The 24,280-nt window shown below is 43.5% G+C and overlaps 1 protein-coding gene across 1 annotated transcript in view; it reads right to left on the bottom strand.

The window, feature by feature from the left end:
• The window catches only part of dna2 (DNA replication helicase/nuclease 2), a 72,352-nt gene that overhangs the window by 31,237 nt on the left and 16,835 nt on the right, over positions 1-24,280 (bottom strand). The window contains exons 5-11 of the mRNA XM_068002672.1: positions 23,975-24,123; positions 21,092-21,223; positions 20,003-20,228; positions 13,639-13,756; positions 6,811-6,976; positions 6,059-6,253; positions 3,831-4,061 (exon numbers count right to left, since the gene is read on the bottom strand). Coding sequence (XP_067858773.1) covers positions 3,831-4,061; positions 6,059-6,253; positions 6,811-6,976; positions 13,639-13,756; positions 20,003-20,228; positions 21,092-21,223; positions 23,975-24,123 — 1,217 coding nt within the window. The remainder of the gene's footprint in view (positions 1-3,830; positions 4,062-6,058; positions 6,254-6,810; positions 6,977-13,638; positions 13,757-20,002; positions 20,229-21,091; positions 21,224-23,974; positions 24,124-24,280) is intronic.

Genomic DNA, 24,280 nt, shown 5'->3' with positions numbered 1-24,280 from the left:
TTGAGGTGTTTAAGATGATTAAAGGAGTAGATAGGGTAGATAGAGAGAAACTATTTCTTCTGGTGGGGGAGTCTAGAACAAGGGGGCATAACCTTAGAATTAGAGCCAGGCCATTCAGATGTGATGTCTGGAAGCACTTCTTCACACAAAGGTAGTGGAAATCTGGAACTCTCTTCCCCCAAATAGCTGTTGAGGCTGAGGGTCAATTAAAAATGTCAAAACTGAGATTGATGGGGTTTTGTTAGGCAAGGGTGTCAAGGGTTACAGAACCAAAGCGAGTAAATGGAGTTAAGACACAGATCAGCCATGATCTAATTGAATGGCGGAACAGGCTCGAGGGGCTGAATGGCCTACTCCTGTTCTTATTCTAAGGAACATAAGACAGTTAGCTCTATAAAGAGATTAAGAATGAGAGCAGGAAGGCCATCTTCATGGACAACTTCAGTCAGTAAATACAGACTGGAATTCCAAGCAGTTTGGAGTCACAGCTTTAGGACACAGCACATGTGGTGATTTGGTACTGCAGTGACCTGGGTAGCACACAGAAAATGAAAGTCATGACACCTTTAAGAGATAACTACACAGTAGTCAAGTTCAACTCTATATATAGCATTCAGAAATACTAGCAACCACTGACCAGGCACATATAATTTTAAAAAGGCTAACTTCAGGGAAATGAGGGAAGAGCTCACACAAATTAAATGGGGAGAGCGTTTGTTTAAAGTTCAGAAGAGGCTAAGTGGGACAACTTTAAAGGCACAAAGCTGAGCATGAAGGAGGATAAATACATAGCTAGGATTAGCAGGTATGAACTAAACAAGAATCACCCCAAACAAGTTATTCAAGAACAAAATAAGGAAAAAATAGAAAGGAAATATTGGCCTTGGAAGGTGTGCAGCCCTGATTCACCAGAATATTACCAGGGCTCTAAGGGTTAGAATATGAGGAGGGATTACATAAACTAGGCTTGTATTCCCTGGAATATAAAAGGTAAAGGGGTGATCTGATTGAGGTTTTTAGGGTATTGAAAGGGTCGATAAAGAGAAACTTTTTCTGCTGGTACAGGATGAAAGATGAAGGGGATCATTGGGATAAATATCGGACCATGTGGAAGCATGTTTAAAAGAGTGGTCAAAGGGCAAAGATGAAATAAGCATAACTAAAGATGCCGTGGCATACCAGTATTGTAACAATAAGAGGGCAGTCAGAAAAGGGGCGAGAATCGAGAAAGAATTGTATTTATGTAACATCTCATCACATCCTCACAACATTCCAAAGCGCTTCACGATGAATGAATTAATTCTTTCGAAATGCAGTCACTTACATAAGCAAACACAACAGCCAATTAGTGAACAGTAACATCACACAAATAACAAAATGAGATGAATGAGCAGTTAATCTCTTTTTGGTGGTGTTGGTTGAAGGAGGAATGTTGGCCAGGACGCCAGGAGAACTCCTGCAGTTAATGGGCGAGCAGGTAGAGGGGAATATAAGAGCAGGAGTAGGCCATTCAGCCCCTTGTGCCTGTTCCGCCATTCAATGAGATCATGGCTGATCTGTTTCCCAACTCCATCCACCCGACTTGGCTGCATATCCCTTAATACCCTTGGTAGCAAAAATCTATCGATCTCAGATTTAAAATTATTAATTGAGCTAGCATCTACTGCTTTTTGTGAGACAGTGTTCCACACTTCCACCTCCCTTTGTGTGAAGAAGTGTTTCCTAACTTCTCTCCTGAATGGCCTGGCTCTGATTTTAAGGTTATGTCCCCTTGTCCCAGACTCCTCTACCAGCAGAAAAAGTTTCTCTTTATCGACCCTTTCAATACCCTAAAAACCTCAATCAGATCACCCCTTTACCTTTTATATTCCAGGGAATACAAGCCTAATTTATGTAATCCCTCCTCATATTCTAACCCTTGGAGCCCTGGTAACATTCTGGTGAATCAGGGCTGCACTCCTTCCAAGGCCAATATTTCCTTTCTAAGGTGCGGTGCCCAGAACTGTACACAGTACTCCAGATATGGTCTAGCCACGACTTTGTGTAGCTGTAGCAAAACTTCCTCCCTTTATATTCTAGCCCTCTAGATATAAAGGCTAACATTCCATTTGCCTTTTTGACTATTTTTTGTACTTGACCACTACATTTTAGTGATCTGTGTACATGGACCCCTAAATCTCTTTGGACCTCCACTGTGCCGAGCTTTTCACCAATTAAAAAATACTTGGATCGATCCTTTTTAGGTCCAAAATGGATGACCTCACACTCGCCTGCGTTGAAATCCATCTGCCACAGTTTTGCCCACTCACTTAATCTATCAATGTCTCTTTGTATTTTTATGTTCCCGTCTACACTACTTACTCTGCCATCAATCTTTGTGTCATCGGCAAATTTGGAAATGTGGCTCTCTATTATGTCATCTAAGTCACTGATAAATGTAGTGAACAGTTGAGGCTCCAGCACAGATCCTTGTGAGACATTACCAGTCATATCCTTCCAATTCGAGTGCATACCCATTATCCCGACACACTGTCTTCTGACGCCTAACCAATCTCCTAACCAGGTCAATAATTTGCCATTAATTCCATGAGCTTTAATTTTAGCTAACAGTCTCTTATATATGGAATCTTATTGAATGCCTACTGGAAGTCCATATAAACTATATCCAGACATTACCATATTACTTTAGTTATTTCCTCAAAAAATTCAATTAAGTTAGTTAGACATGACCTACCCTTTACAAATCCATGTTGGCTCTCTCTAATCAGCCCAAATTCCTCGAAGTACTCAGTCACCCGTATACAGAGTCCAATAACTTCCTCACAAAAGATGTTAGACTAACAGGTCTATAATTTCTTGGTTTCTCTCTCACTTTTCTTAAATAATGGAGTTATATTTACAATTTTCTAATCTAAAGGGACAATTCCTGAATCAAGAGAGCTTTGGAAGATTACGGCTAAAGCATCTGCAATTTCCTCACCTACTTGCTTTAAAACCCTGGGTGAACAGGTGAATGTGGTGATGTTATGGATGATTTTTAGGACTTGTGTCTCGGTCAATGCAAGGATAATGGATTTTTGGTCTCGAGTATAGTATTGAAGTTTCTAGATTAAAAACATTCTAACTGAAAGAAAGACAAACAAAACAGATTTATGCTTCTGTGGTTGAAAACATGCAGTATAGTTATTGGAATGAAACAAATTAATCTGTAACGTCATAATAGAGATCATTATTTAGCAGCAGCAATTTTGTGAGCATGTTTTTTCTGGTTGAACCATCTCTAGTCTTTGCTGACAATGGATCTACGGGTAGCTGGTCAGCGTGCCTGATATCCAATTACAGGAACTTAAGATATTTAAAGTCAAACATTTTTCATCTTTTGGTAGATTTTTGGAGAGGATTTGGGACAGTGCGTGCTGTAACCTTGAAACTGAATTTTAGCAACAGTGCTATGATACTGAAAGGTTCACTTCCGACTATACTATCAGTTACTTTAACTCTGATCACTGACACGGAACCTTTTAATGATAACAGCAGTGCTAACACTGTACTTAAATAAAGTAGCACATTAAATGTTGTGTCATGCCCTTGAGATCTTCCAAGTGGGGCAAGAGTTAATAATAAATCTCGGCACTGCTGCATTATATTCACATTAAGCACTGAGTTGCTACAGTTTCTTTACAAGTTAGTTTATGTAGAATGACTCCCCAAACCAAATGGCAACTCATAAAATCCTAGACATAAGTGATAAATCCCAATCCAATTCTTTCTATTGGATTTTTGGTTCAATTCTTCCTACAAGATCGTGACTGAATATATGGAGTCCTCACCGATCTAGTGTGCACGTAACGTGGGACGAGCTGACTTCAGTGACATATCCACAAGACACAGCAAGCAGCATTTTCTCCTGCCCACTTACAACAACTCGGTCTCCAACCATTAGTGCAGTTTTCGATATGGAACCGCTTCTCCGTGTAAACTGATGCTGGTACTGTCCATCAGAAACGGTTTGTACACAACTACTGCGCACAAGGTTAGCGACACAACAACCTCGCAGCTCCCTATCGAAACAAAATCATCCAAACATCAATATAAAACAAGCTCAAATACATTCTACTGCCCTTTTTAAATGGAAAATAAAATATCAATAAAACCACGAAACCAGTGGAAAAACTGTCCCAATACTGTGTCAACACTCAGGCTGGTCAGTGTAACACTCACCCATATGTTTCTTTTGTGCCAATGTAATTGTTTTCCCTGGGTTAGAGGGAGAAAATTTGACCAGGGTTCCTGATCACTAGCCAGCGACCCCCACTAGATACTGGTTGAGGTCAGGATGAGGGATGCTGGAACTCACCACGTAGGTCAAGTGAAGAATGGGTAAGGTACCAGAGATCATTAGCACATTGAAAACGTCTTCAGCAAGGATCCTCTGTTACACTCCCTGGGTTTTGCTATAGTTTATCTCGATATTCGGTAGGTTAAGGTGCAATCCAGATCATGGGGTTATGACCGGAGACACCAGAGAGAATATATAGCATAAAAAGTTGACAGTGGTGGCAGCTTTTCCAGATCCAAACAACACACATGAAGGCGATTTAAACATTTAAAATTTGAAGTGAACTGATCAGTGACAAACAGTGGCATTAAAAACTGATGACTTAAGCTCAGAAAATATTAGAAAAGAGATAGTTAGCTCATTTGGCCACAGAGGAAAAAAAAGACAAGGAGCAGGTGTTCAGCTAGAAACGTTGGACTTGAGGATTCATGAGAATAAAAGAACAATGCAGACAGGAAGAGGAGAATGAATTTGAAGCCAATGAGAAGGATGTTGCCAAAAGCAAAACACTACCGATGCTGGAAATCTGAAATAAAAACATAAAATGCTGGAAACATTCAGCATATCAGGCAGCATCTGCGGAGAAAGAAACAGAGTTAACGTTTCAGATCGATGAGAAGGACATTGCTGTGCCTTGAACTGGCAGAGAAACACTGACAGTGTGTCCGATAGGTGAGGGTACAGAATATTTCAACCATCATTTCATTAGGTATAATTTAATTCCAAATTCTGGTGATTATATTAGTAACTTTATTTGAGCCACCATCAGGTGAAGTTGTTTTGTACCATCACAACTCTCGTCCAGGACAGTATGAACTATCATAGAATCATACAGAACAGGAGGTGGCCTATCTTGCCTGTGCCAGCTCTTTGAAAGAGCTATCCAATTAGTCCAACTCCCCTGTTCTTTCTCCATAGCCCTGTATTTTTTTTCCCTTCAAGTATTTATCCAATTCCCTTTTGAAAGTTATTATTGAATCTGCTTCCACCACCCTTTCAGGCAGTGCGTTCCAGATCATAACTCGACCTATGGACCTTGTAAAACATGTCTATGACAATGGCAGGTAAAAATATAAATAGTTACGGCAAAATCGACTTAGGGTGGATCAGGAATTACTCAGAACTGGAGGACATTTAGAGAATTTGGTTAGAAAATGAAAGTATAAAAGAGTCCGAAAGTCTCTGTCCCCTACTGTTGAGGGATCAATTCCGGAAGTGGTCCCAGATGATCTAGGAATACAAGTCTCGCGAGCAGCGAGGCGAACGGGCGGATCATTTCGTGGCCTCGCGGACACCCGTGAACTAATGGGGGGAGGGCATATATCCCACATGACCTAGCGGTGGGATCATCATTGAAGCAGCTGATTAGCCCAAGCCTGTGTTGATGCAGCCCAATGGAAGCAAGAATTGTGAAATGTACCAAAGCCAATAATCACTGTTCTCAGAGGTCTTGCAGCAGAGTCGGGGAGACCGAGGTGGTAAAATACAAGGCTGGCTGCGCAGTAAGTGGAGATTTAGACAAGAGGTCTCAATCACCATGATTAGGTACAGAATATATGAGGCAGACAATACTGTCACCAACTGCTTGATCCAGGACCTCATACAATTTATATCTTCAATTGTGGGGGAGGGGCCCAGAGCCCCCCCTCCCCGGCCCAGAGCCCCTCCACGTCACAAGGCTCCTGACTCCAGTGATACGATGAACAGATCCTTTCTCACCTGTCCTCTGCAGAATGCATCCAGATGTTTCTGGACCCTCCCTTGCTATCCACTGCATGTGCCTCCAGAACACAGAGCAGGTACCAGAGCCGGAAGTACTGCAAGTGCAAGAGCTCCAAATGCTGGGTCTCCTGCTGCAGAACAGGTTTTACATCTTCAGGCACAAAACAGCCCTCCATCTCCTGCTCCACTGCCCTGTAGAACAATAACAAGGCTTAACTCACCAGTCCTAGCTCAGTGTCTGTTGCACAGACTCCTTGAATATTTGCTTTACCATTCATCTTTTCAGCATATAGTGCATTCATTAAACTTAAAACTTCATAGCTCCACAAAAAATAAATCTCATTCACTGAATTCCATGCTTGTGAAGTGCATTAGTCCTGGAACCATTGATGGTTCCAGGACTAATGCACTTCACAAGCATGGAATTCAGCCACACAAAAGCATTCCTGGGCTAGGGAAAAAGAACAGGGAGAAGTCAGCCTGTTGTTTACCTCTATAAAATGTCTCCTGCTGGAAGAGTGAGTGAGTGTGAGTACAACAGTGCAAGCAAGAGCGCGCAAGCACATGTGCATTGAATGAGAACAGGAAATGAACCTTGGGCTGAGCCCCCAGGGTGAGAGTGCGCCGATACCACCGTCTAGATCCACCAGAGCACAACAGCCAATGGGAACGGGACCAAAAACTCCCAGATTCACACGCAGCAACACAACCCCTCCCCCCACTGCCCCAGTGATTGGACACTCCCTTACCTGCTGTATAAAGCACAGTTCCGTCGCTGTGAGCAGAACCTGCAGGTCTGCTGGTCACTGATGACAGGAGGCAGTGGTGCAAGCTGTGCCTCAGCATTCTTTGACCCTGGCCAAACGGCACCATTGGTTAAATAAAAAGCCAACTGGTTCCTTAGCTTCAGCAGTTCTGTGAGAGGATAGAAACAAAAACAATTTTCAGGTAAAATAACTGCTTCGTCACTTAAGAGGAGAGAATTGCTGTTGATGTCTGTGTCTGGTGCTTGGTGCCCAATGTACTCCACACACACTGCGATTATCCAGCTGTTCCAGCTCATTATGTAGCCTCGCGTCTCCTTGCCCAGCCTCCTGATCAATTATCAACTTTTCCAGAAAGTAAGAACCCCCAGTTTTGCTGGTGGCTGCTGAAGATCGTGTCCTCAATGTGTCATTTACACAAATCTACATAACTGACCTCGACACTGAAACCAAGAGGCCAACTGTGCTGACAATACCAGAATAGGAAAAGCAGGAGAGACAGAGTGCACAAGTGATGAACTACAAAAGGATTGAGACTGGTTACACTATTGGGCAGTTAAATGGCAAATGGAAATGTAACACCGCTCAATGTAAAGTTATGGATCTGAATTACATAGGGAGACTTACAATATACTTTTAATATTGAGATAATCTGACAATACAATCAAAAGGTAACGGAATGCTGGGATGTACAGCTACAACAGAGTATCACAGCCAATTTTAGTTACCAGCACCATAAAAAGATATACTACAATCAGAAAGATACAGGAAAAAGCAACTAAACCGGTCCCCGATTGAAGGCATAGATTGGAGAAGCTTAGGTTCTACATTCTGGAGAGAAGGTGGGTGACTGGGGACCCATTGAAAGATATCAAATATTAAATGATAAATGGGCGCAGGGGATGTAAATTTAAATTAATGACAATAAATTTAAACAGGCAGCAGGAAAAACTTCTACAGCACATGGGATAATCTGTCAGACAGGGTTGGAGACAAAATCATTGGGATTATTTAAAATGATGGAGAAGTTGAGCATGAATATGTATCCACAGTACTACACCATCAGTAAGACATAGAATTACATAGAATATACAGCACAGAAAGAGGACCTTCGGCCCAACTGGTCTATGCCAGTGTTTATGTTCCACACGAGCCTACTTCATCTAACCCTATCAGCATATCCTTCTATTCCTTTCTCCCTCATGTGTTTATCTAGCTAACCCTGGAATGCATCTATGCTATTTGCCTCAACTACTCCTTGTGGTAGTGAGTTCCACATTCTAACCACTCTCTGGGTAAAGAAGTTTCTCCTGAATTCCCTATTGGATTATTTATTAGTAACTATCTTATACTTATGGCCCCTAGTTCTGATCTCCCCAGCAAGTGGAAACATCATCTTAACATCTACCCTATCAAACCCTGTCATAATCTTAAAGACCTCTATCAGGTCACCTACTTCAGTCCGAAACTAGTCTTAACTTAAAACCAATTACTAGGTATGAGGGGCAAGTTGGCTACGGTTGATTGGGAAATTAGATTAAAAGATATGACGATAGATAAGCAATGGCGAACATTTAAAAAACTATTTCATAGTTCTCAATATACATTCCCTTGAGGAATAAAAACTCCACAGGAAAAGTGCTCCAACCGTAACTAATTAGAGAAGTTAAGGATAGTGTTAGATTAAAAGAGGCTTACAATGTTGCCAGAAAGAGTAGTAAGCCTGAGGATTGGGAGAGTTTTAGGAATCAGCAAAGGATTGAGAATCCCTACGTGGTCAGTTTTCGGTAAAATATTAAAATGCCCACGTGGCAAAGAAGCAGAATGCAAAATGGTTAGAAAGGGTTAATTAGTTAGTAACTGAGATTGATACAAGTGGCCTGGCCCTCCTGCTGGGCCATATGTTTGCTTAGTCAGCAGGCCTGCATTGTCTTATCAATGATAGGTCTTTGATGTGAGTCAAGGACTGGTCTGAATATCTCCATGTTTATGGCAGATCAATATAGGTAACGAGCTTAGCCAAAGTTGAAAGACATTCCAGGTTGGGAGATAAGGAACAGGGAAGAACATTCTAAGTTGGAAAGTGAGGAAGTTATCCCCTTTGATGTCTAACAGCAGCATGATCAGCACATGGACGATTTATGATTGGTCGGAAATAATGTAACCTCGCATGGCAACCTATGCCCGGCTTATGATTGGTGTTGACCCTCGTTAAGTATGTTCCAACCCTATTGATTTGTATAAAAACGTGTGGATTTCTGTATGTTTCTTGTTCTTGCTCTGCCAGCATAGAGGGACTCTATCAGGAGTCCAAATCAATGCTGCAGACTAAGAACCCTGCTATTAAAGTTGTGTTGAATTTTAAAATGTATTCGACTTCAGTTATTACTGAACCAGACTGAGGGGAAAGAATCCGGATCGTCAGGATGACCAAGAAATTGATAAAGGAGAAAATAGAACGCGAGAGTAAACTGGCAAGAAATATAAAAACAGATTGTAAGAGCTTCTACAAGTATGGTAAAAGGAAGAGAGTAGTGAAAGTAAACGTGGGTACCTTAAAGGCTGAGACAGGAGAAATTATAATAGGGAATAAAGAAATGGCAGAGACATTAAACAAATATTTTGTATCTGCATTCATATAAAAAACATACCTGAAATAGTGGGGAACCAAGGGTCTAATGAGAGTGAGGAACTTAAAGCAATTAATGTTAAAGAAAACGTACTGGAGAAATTAATGGGACTAAAAGCTGATAAACCCCCTGGACCTGATGGCCTGCACCCTAGGGTTCTAAAAGAGGTGGCTGCAGAGATAGTGGATGCATTGGTTGTGATCTTCCAAAATTCCCTAGATTCTAGAACGGTCCCAGCGGATTGAAAGGTAACAAATGTAACCTCGCTATACAAGAAAGGAGGGAGAGAGAAAACAGGGAACTACAGGCCAGTTAACCTGACATCAGTCATCGGGAAAATGCTGGAATCTAATATTAAGGACATGGTAACAGGCCACTTAGAAAATCATAATATGATTAGGCAGAGTCAACATGGTTTTATGAAAGGGAAATCATGTTTGACAAATCTATTAAGAGTTTTTTGAGGATCTATCTAGCAGGGTACATAATGGGGGACCAGTGGATGTAGTATGTTTGGATTTTCAAAGACATTCGATAAGGTGCCACATAAAAAGTAGTTACACAAGATAAGGGCTCATGGGGTTGGGGGTAATATATTCGCATAGATAGAGGATTGGTTAACGGACAAAAAACAGAGAGTAGGAATATACAGGTCACTTTCAGGTTGACTAACTAGTGAGGTGCCACATGGATCAGTGCTTGGGCCTCAGCTATTTACAATCTACATTAATGACTTAGATGAAGGGACTGAGTATAATGTATCCAAGTTTGCTGACGATACAAAGCTAGGTGGGAAAGTAAGCTGTGAGGAGGACACAAAGAGTCTGCAAAGGGATATAGACTGGTTAAGTGAGTGGGCAAGAAGGCGGCAGTTGGAGTATAATGTGGGGAAATGTGATGTTATTCACTTTGGTAGAAAGAATAGAAAAAGAATATTTTTTAAATGGTGAGAAACTATTAAATGTGGGTGTTGAGAGGGATTTGGGTGTCCTCGTAGAAGAAACACAAAAAGTTAGCATGCAGGTACAGCAAGCAATTAGGCAAATGGTATGTTGGCCTTTATTGCAAGGGGGTTGGAGTATAAGAGTAAGGAAGTCTTACTGCAATTGTACAGGGCTTTGATGAGACCTGGGGTACTGTGTACAGTTTTGGTCTCCCTACTTAAGGAAGGATATACTTGCCTTAGAGGGGGTGCAACGAAGGTTCACTAGATTAATCCCTGGGATGAGAGGGTTGTCCTATGAGGAGAGATTGAGTAGAATGGGCCTATACTTTTTGGAGTTCAGAAGAATGAGAGGTGATCTCATTGAAACATAAGATTGAGAGGGCTTGACAGGGTAGATGCTGAGAAGCTATTTCTCCTGGCTGGAGAGTCTAGAACTAGAGGTCATAGTCTCCGGATTAGGGGTTGGCCATTTAGGACTGAGATGAGGAGAAATTTCATCCCTCAGAGGGTTGTGAATATTTGGAATTTTCGACCCCAGAGGGCTGTGGATGCTCAGTCGTTGAGTACATTCAAGACTGAGACTGATAGATTTTTAGTCTCTAAGGGAATCAAGGGATATGGGGGAAATCGGTCAGGAAAGTGGAGTTGAGATCAAAGATCAGCCATGATCTTACTGAATGGCGGAGCAGGCTTGAGCTTATGGATAATACTCCTGCTCCTATTTCTTATGTTCACCCTCAGTCTTCTCTTTTCTAGAGAAAAGAGCCCCAGCCTGCTCAATCTTTCCTGATAGGTATAACCTCTCAGTTCTGGTATCATTCCAGTAAATCTTTTTTGCACCTTCTCCAGTGCCTCTATATCCTTTCTATAATATGGATACCAGAACTGTTCACAGTACTCCAAGTGTGGTCTAAACATGGTTCTATACTAGTTTAACATAACTTTTCTGCTTTTCAATTCTATCCCTCTAGAAATGAACCCCAGTGATTGGTTTCCTTTTTAATGGCCTTATTAACCTGCGTCACTACTTTGAGTGATTTGTGTATCTGTACCCCTAGATCCCTTTGCTCCTCTATCCCATTTAGACTCTTATTTTCCAAGGAATATGTGGCCTCCTTATTCTTCCTCCCAAAATTCACCACTTCACACTTATTTATATTGAAATTAATTTGCCAATTACATGCCCATTCTGCAAGTTTATTAAGGTCTTCCTGTATTTTGTCGCAGTCCTCCTCAGTGTCAACTATACCCCCAACTTGGTATCGTCCGCAAATTTTGAAATTGTACTTCCGATTCCCGAGTCCAAATCATTTATGTAAATGGTGAACAACAGTGGTCCCAGCACCAATCCCTGTGGAACACCACTTCCCACCTTTTGCCAGTCTGAGTAACTACCTTTGACCCCTACTTGCTGTTTTCTGTTTTGTAGCCAGCTTGCTATCCATTCTGATACCTGTCCCCTGACTTCACACGCTCTGACCTTAGTCATGAGTCTACTATGCGGTATCTTTTCGAAGGCCTTTTGAAAATCCAAATATATTACATCTACTGCATTACTCTTGTCTATGCTTTCTGTTACTTTTTCAAAGAATTTAGTAAGGTTGGTCAAGCATGACCTTCCCTTCTGAAATCCGTGCTGACCATTCTTTGTTTTATTTTCGTTTTCTAGATGTTTTTCTATTACATCTTTGAGTAAGGATTCCATTATCATTCCTACCACCAACGTTAAGCTAATTAGTCTATAGTTCCCTGGACTAGTTCTAGCTCCCTTTTTAAATATAAAAGGGGAATGTGGAAGCAACCTGAAAATATTTATTCTCTGATAATGTGCGCACAAATGAGCAGTCAGTTGGAAGCATTCAGCTCCGCTCATCGATGGGAGCAGATTGTGGACCTGTCACTACGGCTGGGATTCTTCCCACTCAGCGCCAGATAACCTTTCAACCTCTAATAGGTAGAGTGTTTCTGGCTCGACCATCATTCTCTCCTTGTGGGTTTGGATAAGTGGGATGTGTCCCTACAGGGAGAGAGTGTACACTGTATATCAGACAGAGACTCTACCTGTGTGGGTTTAAGTAAGTGGGCTGTGTCCCTACAGGGAGAGAGAATATACTGCATAGCAGATAGAAACTCTCCCTGTGGGTGTTTAGTGATGTGTCCCTACACGGAAATAGAATACACTCGGTATCAGAGTCTCCCTGTATGGGTTCCTCCTCCCAGTTTTAACCCTTACTCTCTTGAACTGTTACTGGCTTCACAGGCACCTGGAACCATCTGGTATCTCACCAAGCGTGAGCCTATAGTGAGCATCAGCAGGCTATTCTTCCATAGGGTGGATTACAGCTGAGCCAAATCCTCTGGTCACATCCCGCAATCCCATGCTCCTCCTAGCAGTGGGTCACCTTGTCGGTGATCAGAAACACTAGACCTGTCCGATCATTCCCCTCTCTACCCCAGGGATACTGAGGCCAATTACTGCACCCAAACTACAGGCCTGTCCGATTATTCCCCTCTCTACCCCAGGGATACTGAGGCCAATTACTGCGCCCCATCTATAGGCCTGGCTGCTCAGCTAACTCAGCAGAGACAAAGCTGGGCACTTGCTGTCTGTAGGACTGAGTGCCACAACATACGGTGCTTTCACCCATTCAAGGACTGGGAAACCAGCCTCCGACCTTTCCAAATCCAAAGCCCAGTGTCCCCATTTATACAGCGCCTGTATTATCTTAGACTCTGGCCCTCTTATGTTAATTTTGTCACTGTTCTCCCCATCTGTCCTGAACACACTGACCCCTGATGGTTCAGATATCACAAGTACCTTGCCCAAGTGGCCAGTATTGAGCTGTCAGTGCTCAGCTAGTAAAAGCCTCCAAGGTCGAACCTAATCCTGCCCTCTCCCCACCTCCACACATGGGCTTCCAGTCGGCGGGTCACTGGATGGTAATCAGGACCACGGGGGAATGTTCCTCCAGCCCAGAGCTCACCGGCCCTGCTCACTCCGTAGAGTGAAGCTGCCAGATTCCTGGCCTAAGTCACTCATCTGACAGGAGAATCTCGCTGACTTCACGTAAACAATTTAAAATATTGGACCAACGTGTCGAACCCAACATTAAAATAAAAAAGTCATATACACTCTCCGACAGCGCCGGCAATGACAAATGTAAAAGCGCATTCTACCACTCCACAAAAAGCTATGGCCCAGTAATTAGTTTCCTAAATTCCCCAATTGTTTGATACCTCTCCTGTCCATATGATTGCCTGGTACTGGATGCATGGCACCAGTCTTGAGGTAGAGGAGAAATCCAGCCTCAGGATCTTCCCTGCGTTCCTGGCTCAGCAAGGTGTACAGAATTACCTGCAGGGAAAGGACCAGGGTGAAGATTAATCTTTTGTGTTTCAGTTTCACAGTGGTCCAAATTAAACAAACTTTAAACTCACAGTAGCAAACATTTACATTTACTGTATAATCAGCAGCAGCCCTGCCCCACCCCCCGAAGACACTGATTCTTGCTGGGGTCCAGTTCCAGGGGCAACAGGCACAGATGGATACGAGTACAGCCAACAAGTCAGAAGGCGATTTCATCACAGGTAGCCGTTAGCATTGACACATTTAAGGGGAGGCTTGATGAATTTGTGAGGAAGAAGAGAATAGAGGGATAAAGGGGCAGGGTGGGAAGCTGTTATTAGAGTGGGAGGAGGCTCGTGTGGAGTGTAAACATTGGCACAGGTCAGTTGGGCCGAACGGCCTGTTTCTTTGCTGGAGATTGTGTGTTACTGGAGCCAAGCTGATCCAAATCTCATCTGAAATCCACTGAGCCCTTAGGTAGTGATCAGGAGCAGGTACCATATCATTGCTTTCTCCAGGCCTAACCAGGGATGGCCAAGCAGCTGCCTTTACCCACTAGGCAGGGTGTCTAATACAAAGTCAGCAAGCTCTCACTGCCGGGCTTATTAAGTCCCGGATTGGTTAACTTCTACCTGCCTGTCCCCATAAATATCTTCTCCCGATGACTGTGTTTACCTCCATATGGCTGCAGGATTGGGAAAGATTGTTCCTCATTGGTGGATATAGACCAATGAGGGAGCAGCCACCCTCCACCAATGAGGGAGCAGCCGCCCTCAGGAATCTTCAAAAGGGGTGCTCCTCCCAGGTCCAAAGGAATCCCAAGGGCCACTGCTGGCCCGAGATGCCCCACCCCTCTGTTGTCCTCTCCACCCTCTCCCCATACCCCCCTCCCAAGGGCCACTGCCAGAAAGGCAAATGGCCCGAAATCCACCTGCTGGAGACGGGTAAAGTGCCTCAGGAGGCATGACAGGAGCTGGCAGCTGGCCCAAATGATTGAAATGAGACCCGAGGCCCAATTTCAGGTGAGCCTCGAGCCTGCTGGTTGGTGTGCACTGTGAGCCGCTGGTGATGTGCCCAAACACAGGCTATAATCAATTTCTGCTCCAGTAAGTTTGGAGACTGGGAAGTGCAGGCACTGCACAGATAAGCTGCGGTAAAATTAATGGAAGTGGTAAAGAATGGGAGGAGTTTCTACAATGTGTCTAGGACTGCTTTCTACATCAGTGTTCTAGCGCAAGGAAAGGGGCTGTGCTGGATCTAATCCTAGGGAAATGAAATGGGGCAAGTAGCTAATGTAAGGGCAGGGGAATGGCGAGCAAACAGCAAACGGAACACGATTGGATTCAATATAAAAACTGAAAAGCAGAACAAAGGTAAAGATACCAGGCTGGAAAAAGCCAATTTCAAGGAGATAAAAAAGGAACAAGCCCAGGTAAATTAGAAAGACAAAAAAAATCAGCAAATAAGACACTAGATAGAACATGGGAAACATTGAAACAGGAGGTGAATCGCATAAAGACTGGACGTGTTCCCACAAAAAAGCTGGAGTTCCTTGGATGAGTGGAAAAATATTAAAATGGGAGTTTTAAATAACCATGACAAATTTAGAGCTAATACTACAAAATAAAATCACGTAGAATATAGAGAGGAGGGATAAAAAGATTGGATTGGCTAAAGAGAAATATGGAAGAAGTCTGGCAGGGAACATGAGGGGAAGATGATCAAGCACCAGAGGAGGTGTGGAGCAATCTGATAACTATAGGTAACAGCGTGCATTAATACAGCATCTTGAAAGTAGAAAACCACCCCAAGTCATTTCACAAAAAAATGGACACCAAGCCAATGAAAGAGATATTAGGAGGGGTGACCAAAAGCTAAGTTAAAGAGGTGGGTTTTAAGGAGGGTCTTAAAGGAGGAGAGGGAGGCAGAGGTGTATAAAGAGTAAATTCCAGAGCTGGGGCCTAGACGGCTGAAGGAACAGCCACCAATGGTGGAGCAAAGGGAAGAGGAGATGCACAAGCGGCCAGAGAAAACGAGAGTATGGGAGAAGGAGGTTGTAGGTTTGGAGGATAATAGAGGAAAGAGAGGGGCGAAGCCATGAAGGGATTTCAACACCAGGGTCAGCGTTTTAAATTGGAGGCGTTGTAGGTCAGCGAGCACAGGGGTGATGGGTGAAAGGGTCTTGGCGCGAGTTAGGATATGGACAGCAGAGTTTTGGATGAGCTCAAGTTTACAGAGGTTGGATGGTGGGAGGCCAGCCAGGAAAGCAATAGAATAGTAGCATTTGGAGGTGACAAAATTAATTGTCACTTGGAAAAAGTATGGGTTAATAAATAATAGCCAGTACGGATTTGTTAACGGCAAACTGTGTTTGACTAACTTGATTGAGTTGTTTGATGAAGTAACGGAGAGGGTTGATGAAGGTAGTGCAATTGATGTTGTGTATATGGAGTTTCAAAAGGCGTTTGATAAAGTACCACATAATAGACTTGTTAGCAAAATTGAAGCCCATGGGATTAAAGGGGCAGTGACAGCGTGGACACGAACTGGCTGGGGGACAGAAAGCAAAGAGTAGTGGAAAACGGTTGTTTTTCAGACTGGAAGGCAGTATACAGTGGTATTCCCCAGGGGTCAGTATTAGGACCACTGCTATTTTTGACATATATTAATGACCTGGACTTGGGTATAATTTCGAAGTTTGCAGATGACAAGAAACTCGGAAATGTAGTAAACAATATGGAGGATAGTAACAGACTTCAGGAGGATATAGACAGACTGGTGAAATGGGCAGACACATGGCAGATGAAATTTAACACAAGTGTGAAATGATGCATTTTGGTAGGAAGAATGAGGAGAGGCAATATAAACTAAATGGTACAATTTTAAAGGGGGGACAGAGAGACTTGGGGGTGTACATACATAAATCTTTGAAGGTGACAGGAAAAGTTGAGAAGGCTTTTAGCTTTATAAACAGAGACATAGAGTACAAAAGCAAGGACGTTATACCAAACCTTAGAAATCACTGGTTAGGCCTCAGCTGGAGTATTATGTTCAATTCTGGGCACCACACTTTAGGAAGGATGTCAAGGTCTTAGAGAGGGTGCAGAGGAGATTTACTAGAATGGTACCAGGGATGCGGGACATCAGCTACATAGCGAGACTGGAGAAGCTGGGGTTGTTCTCCTTAGAGCAGAGAAGGTTAAAGGGAGATTTAATAGAGGTGTTCAAAATCATGAAGGGTTTTGATAGTGTAAGTAAGGAGAAATTGTATTCAGTGGCACAAGGTTCGGTAACCAGAGGGCACAGATTTAAGGTGATTAGCAAAAGAACCAGAGGCGAGATGAAGAGTTTTTTTTAAAACACAGCGAGTTGTTATGATCTAGAATGCACTGCCTGAAAGGATGGTGGAAGCAAATTCATTAATAACTTTCAAAAGGGAATTGGATAAAAACTTGAAGGGGAAAAATTTGTAGGGGAAAGGGCAGGGCAATGGGACTAATTGGATAGCTCTTTCAAAGAGCCGGCACAGGCATAATGGGCTGAATGGCCTCCTTCTGTGCTGTATCATTCTATGAGGGTTTCAGCAGCAGATGGGCAGAAGTGGACAATGTTATGGAGGTGGAAGTAGACAACTTTGTGACGGAGAAGATATGGAGTTAGAAGCTCGGCTCAGGGTCGAATAGGATGAAGAAGTTGCAAATAGTCTGGTTCAGTCTGAGACAGTGGCCAGGGAGGGGGTGGAATGGGTGGCTAGGGAACAGAGTTTGTGGCGGGGACCAAAGACAATGGCTTTGGTATTACCAATGTTTAACTGGAGGAAATTGTAGCTCGTTCAAGACTGGATGTCAGACAAGCAGTCTGACAACAGAGTAAGGGAGGGGTCAAGAGAAGGGGTGGTGAGGTAGAGCTGGGTGTCATCAAGATATACGTGGAAGCTGACCCCATGTCTTCAGATGATGTCGCCAAGGGGCAGCACATTGATGAAGAGGAGGGGGACCAAGGATAGATCCACGGCGGACTCTGGAGGTAATAGTGGAACTAAGTGAGGGTAGTCCCACACAGCTGGGCAATGGAAGAGAGATATTGGAGGAGGATGGCGAGGTCAACCGTTTCAAAGGCTGCAGACGGGTCGAGAAGGATGAGGACCATCGTCACAGTCCATAGGATGTCATTTGTGACTTTGATAAGGGTCGTTTATTTCTGTGGCAGGGCTGGAAACCTGATTGGAGGGATTCAAACATGGAGTTGTGGGAATGATGGGCATATATTTGGGAGGTGACAACACATTCAAGGACTTTGGAGAGGAAAGGGAGGAAGGAGATGGGGCAGTAGTTTGCAGGGATCAAGAATGTTATTTTTGAGGAGGGGGATGATGATGGTGGTTTTGAAAGAAAGGTGGACAGTACCTGAGGAGAGAGAACCATTTACAATGTCAACTAACATGGTCAGCAATTTAGTGGGAAAGGATTCAAGGATGCAGGAGGTGGGTCTCATGGACAGAAGGAGCTCAAAGAGGGCACATGGGGAAATGGGACACAAATTAAGGACATGGAAATTAGTATGGAAAAATTGGTGGAACTCAAAGCCTTGTTGGCTGGATCCTAGAATACTGAAGGAAGTCAAACAGGAGCCATCCAAGGCTCTGACCACAATCTTTCAAACATCCTTAGATATGAGGCTGTGCCAGGGACTGGAGGATTGCCAGTGTAACACCTCTATTCAAAAATGGAGAAAGGGACATACCAAAGACCAATAGGCCAGTTGTTCTAAGCTGGATAGCCCAGTGGTGAAGGATAGAATACCAGAGCCTGGTCTTCCGTTGCTTCCAAGCCTTTATTCACAGAGATCCACGTTACACCCTAGATAAGCGCTCTCATTTTTTTAATTATTCGTTCATGGGATGTGGTCATCGCTGGCAAGGCCAGCATTTATTGTCCATCCCTAATTACCCTTGAGAAGGTAGTGGTGAGCCGCCTTCTTGGACTGTTGCAGTCCGTGTGGTGAAGGTTCTCCCACAGTGCTGTTAGGAAGGGAGTTCCAGGATTTTGACCCAGCAACGATGAAGGAACGGCGATATATTTCCAAGTTGGGATGGTGTGTGACTTGGAGGGGAACGTGCAGGTGGTGTTGTTCTCATGTGCCCGCTGCTCTTGTCCTTCTAGGTGGTAGAGGTCACGGGTTTGGAAGGTGCTGTCGAAGAAGCCTTGGCGAGTTGCTGCAGTGCATCCTGTGGATGGTACACACTGCAGCCACAGTGCTCCGGTGGTGAAGGGAGTGAATGTTTAGGGTGGTGGATGGGGTGCCAATCAGGCGGGCTGCTTTGACCTGGATAGTGTCGAGCTTCTTCAGTGTTTTTGGAGTTGCACTCATCCAGGCAAGTGGAGAGTATTCCATCACACTCCTGACTTGTGCCTTGTAGATGGTGGAAAGGCTTTGGGGAGTCAGGAGGTGAGTCACTCGCTGCAGAATACCCAGCCTCTGACCTGCTCTTGTAGTCACAGTATTTATGTGGCTAGTCCAGTTAAGTTTCTGGTCAATGGTGAGCCCCAGGATGTTGATGGTGGGGGATTCGGCGATGGTAATACCGTTGAATGTCAAGGGGAGGTGGTTAGACAATCTCTTGTATCCATGTGTCCAACAATAGAGCCCCAATTGATACACACCACCTGTATATATTTAACACTAATTGATATAAATCACATGGATACAATTAACACCAGTCAGCGTTCTAGAGACCAGAATACAGGATAAAATTAATACTCAAGTTCTTAATTAACCCACGTCCTTCTGGGTTAAATAAGAACAGCCAGCACTGATTTGTAAAAGGCAAGCCATGCCTGACATAAGGAAGAGAGTTCTCTGAGGAAGTGTGAATTGTATTGATCAAGGAAATGCAGATAATTTTTTAAAAAAGGTATTTGATAATTTGCCATGCAGGAGCGTATTGATAAAATAAAGGCTTGTGATATTACAGGAAGTGTGGCAGCAGGGATAGGATGTTGGTTAAAGGACAGAAAACAACGAGCAGTGGTTTGTGGATATTTTTTTTTGACTGAAGTAATACAAACACTGACCCCAGGGATCAGTGTTGGGACCATTGCTTGTATGTCTACACATTATATATCTTTCTCTCACTATCTAACACCCAGCACCTTCAGCAACTGTACCCCAGTGAAAGTCAGCACCTTAAGTAACTGTACCCCTCTGAGAGTCAGCATCTTCAGGAACTGTACCCCAGAGAGGGTCAGCACGTACCTGACTTCTGTGCTCCACTGAGTTGGATTCTTTCCCAGTTTTAAGCTCCAATGGCATTACTCTGGTCTGGGTCCTGGACTGGCGGTGAATTTTAACACAAGCTGTTACGTCGATCTTCCCCTTTAAGCCAAACCTCGGGGACCAAATATTCTCTTCAATGTCTTCAATATCAGTCACTGTGATGCCACAAAGAGAATCCGGTCTACTCAGGTCTCTCTCACTGGGACTAGGAAAAAGATTACACAGGAAGGAAATTACATCACGCTCAAGACTGTCATACCTAGTCACAGGGTGGGGTAGGGCAAGGCTGCGGGGTTGAGAGTGAGAGATGGTTAGTTGCAGAGTTAACAGTATATAGTCATAGCATATGATTAAACTTAAAAATACGAGAAACATGCTGGACGAAAGTAGAAATTAATAATAAAACAATTTCTCAGGTATCTTATCCCCAGAACGCAGCTGTACTTTACATCCCATAGCACCACTAACATTTAAAGATGGTGTTACAGGAGGGGTGATCTTACTTATAAATGACTCCTCAAAATAATAGGGTTCGCAGCATTCAGAGTCAGATGTCACAGATTTATTAAGCATACAATAGTAACTATAATAATTAAACGTACACTTAACAGCAGCACTTACGACAAAATCTTGTGGGTTTTAGCCAAGAAATTGCAACAGGTTACAGTTCTGAGCTCGTGTACATTACGTTGATCAGGCTTTAATCGAATTGCGGAGTATCTGCTCTAACCCCCAATTTTTATACATTTTTTCCAACCCTGCTATGTGACAAACCTCATATTTCTGCACATCTTCCAATATAATTTCACTCCGTTTCTCTGCTGTGTCCGATGCTCCCCAGCTAATATTTGTTGTACACCTTAGATAGGGTATGTAGCCAAGAAACCAGGGTGGGAAGAGGTAATTAGAGTGAGAGGAGGCTCGTGTGGAGTATAAATAGATTAGTTGGGCCAAATGGCCTGTTTCTATGCTGCAGATTCTAAGTAATTCTATTCCAGTTTTGTGCACCTTGCTTGCTCAGTGTACCAACGTGTACACTAAATGTAATAGATATGGAACACCACATACAGTTTAAGCTGCAATTGCTGTCGGCCAGTCTGAGGGAAATTAGCCATGAAGTCTTGAGCCCAGGTCACCAACGATGGCAGGTACTCTTCTGCCGCTTGCATCACTTCTACTTGACTCAGATTCAGGCTGTACCTATATTTCAAAAACAGGTTAAGATCAAGGTTAGTCCAAATACCTGCTGAAGTGGGCTCCCTGATGGCCCAAGTGAGTCAATCCAGTGAGTAAGTGAGCCACGCGGACCAGGGAGGTGACATGTTCAATCCCCGGTCCGTGCTGCATTAATTACCTGAACTCGGGTGAGGCAGCAATTGGGCGTTACCTTTGGTCTCAGTGCCCTTGTGTTAATAAACGTACCAATTACAGCAATATCACAGTGTGATATTCAGCTTAGCACCACCTACTCTCCAGCTATGGCCCTGGGCATACTTGCGCCTCTGGGACTGCATTCACACTGGAACATTGGTCAAACTGGGATTCAGTGATGTTCCGTCTACCAATCTTGCTCTCCGGTAAAAGGAGGCAAAATCATGTCATCAAGATGGAAAGTTATCCCAATTTCCACACAGGAAGAGAATCCATGAACATACATATTTAACTAGAGCTTTAATCCTCTCGGGTTCTGTATCCCTCCTGCTGTCTGACCTTAAATCTCAGCGCCATGATAAGAAATCGCTGTGTGGGAGAAATACAAAAGGACCCCTCCCCTGAGCAAGCTATTGCTTGGGACTGAGGGGCACCAGTCAGTCACACAGCATCCTAACCCAATGAAACTCACTCACACAGCGTCCTAACCCAATGAAACTCACACACACAGCGTCCTAACCCAGCTCAGTTATTCATTGTTCACCCATCACCAAAATACTACAATCTGCAGGGAAAACTCACCCTGCAAACATAGATACTGGAGCAGCACTCACAAATTGGACAGCCATTTGCACGTGAGACAATTGTGGCAGTTAGATACTATCACTCAGGGTGCTCACCAAAGGTATTATGAACAGACAAAATACTTGGATCGTCAGATTATACAAATTTCAGTCCGCTAAAATATTCCAGGAAAGTTTACAGCACAGAAGGTGGCCATTCGGCCCATTGTATCTGATTTGGATCTTTGCTTACATAATCTAAAATCATCCTTTTGTTAGAAAGTATTTCTCAGCCTGTCTCATTCAGATTGGAGAGTCTTTCAAATTGAAGACTTTGGAAAGAGATAGCTAGGCCAGGGAGCGAACGGATACGGTCAGAAAAATAAATAAACTGCACTAGGATATTGTCCCCTCCAGACTTGACTATCCCAATGCTCCCCTGGCCAGCCTCCCATCATCCACCCTCCATAAACTTCAGCTCATCCAAAACTCTGCTACCCATGTCCTATCCTGCATCAAGTCCCACTCACCTATCCTTGCTGATCTACATCGGCTCCCAATCCAACATCTTATATTTAAAATTTTCATCCTCGTATTTAAATCCTATCATGGCCTCGCCCCTCCCCATCGCTGTAACCAGGCCTACAGCCAACCCTCCGGAACATTCTACTCCTCTAACTTCACCGTGTTCTGCATCCCACTCCCTCCCTTTATCCGATCGTTGGCGGCCTTGCTTTCAGCCACCAGAGGAGGCCTCATTCTCTGGAATTACCTTTCTAAACACCTGTCTCACCACCTCCCTCTCATCCTCTAAGCCCATCACTTGTACTTACTGGAGATAGTTAAACTTAACAATTATTGCACAATCTACAGTGTGTCACTGCTATTGTTCAGTCGGTCTTTTACATTTAAATGAAGTTGTTTAGCAGTTAAAGCCCAAGGCACAGGGTTATTCTGCTGCCTTCCAAAGTCCAAGGGGATGGTGTGTGATAAAAGCAGTAAAAGGGAATAAAGTAGAAAGTTCTTTTCATTCCCTGGGCATACTATTAATTTGTGTGTCACCATGGATGCTGGGTAAAGAGCTCCCCATTCCACAGAACCCTCTGCCACCTCGCGCTGACCTGTGGGTCCTGTGTTTTAAGTTGTAAAAGGGTTTGGTGCATTGAAGGCTGTCCATAGTTCATAATTTGCGAGTCCGTGGTTTCAGAGTGCCTCTTGTATATTTTACCATGGAAGTTATTTGGGTCTCTCAATAAATGTCCGTTTTTTTTTGCAGGTGTGCAATGATTGGAAGTGTCCATTTATACAGGTTTCACTGTAAATAAAAACCCCGAAAGCTTAATAATACTGATCTTCAGATGAGAATTTTAGGTGGGCTTAATAGATTCCATGACACTATTCAAAAAGGATCAAGGAATTTCTTCTTGTCCTGGCCAACATTCCTCCCTCAACCAACACCACTACAAAACCGCACTTCTAAAGTAATTTGTTGGCTATCCTGAGGCTAAGTGATAAGATGCTAAATGAATGCAAGTTCTTTCCTTCTCCCCAGTTTTCTTAGAAGTGCTAACTTGTGTGGGTTATAGTTCCATAGTCCAGGCAGCCTTGGTCCATATATGCACCTCGCCTGAATCAGTGGACTATTCAACTGTGAAGGGCATCACAATTCTGCTTGATCTGGTCTTCAGCCGACACATACTTATCAGCAGGGCTCATGGACAGTGATCAGGAGGGAGCACTGGGTAGTTTTCTCTCTCCTCACCCAGGGGAACTGAGGACAAGTGTAGCAATTTGCCTGTTGCCATGGGTGAGATTAGGTAAGAGACCAAGAACCAAGCTTGGAACCTTCTGGTACATATGGTTCAGTACCAGCCGAAGCTGTATCCTCACCCACTCAGACAGCGGAGGAAGCTGCATTTCACACCTTATCGCCACAGGTATAGAAACCATTACCAAGTTCTCCACCTGATAAAATATTTCCACTAAAACCGCAAGAAGTGAGACAAACGCAGCTTACATCTCTCCCAAGTACTTTGGGGCATAGACTGCTTGAGAGGTCATTTCTTCCAGCGCATTCTGTGAAAACCTGTTGCTCACTGCTGCTTTTTGAAAGATCTCATGAACTAAAGTGCCGACCAGCATCTGTCTCGTTCCCCTTTCACAGGCCTTGGAAACAAAAACAAAGAATGAAGATGTTCATCAAAAAGTGAAGAAAGCTCTTTTTCTTCTGGAATTACACACTAGCTGATATGACAATATAATGAAACTTTCCCTGGCTTCAAACTCTTGGTGTGTGTAACTAAGAGTATGGAGATACACAACT

The sequence above is a fragment of the Heptranchias perlo genome, chromosome 21 (assembly GCF_035084215.1).
Source record: "Heptranchias perlo isolate sHepPer1 chromosome 21, sHepPer1.hap1, whole genome shotgun sequence".
NCBI lineage: Eukaryota > Metazoa > Chordata > Chondrichthyes > Hexanchiformes > Hexanchidae > Heptranchias > Heptranchias perlo.
The sequence above is the reverse complement of the archived record's forward strand: the minus strand, read 5'-3'. Positions and strand labels throughout refer to the sequence as shown.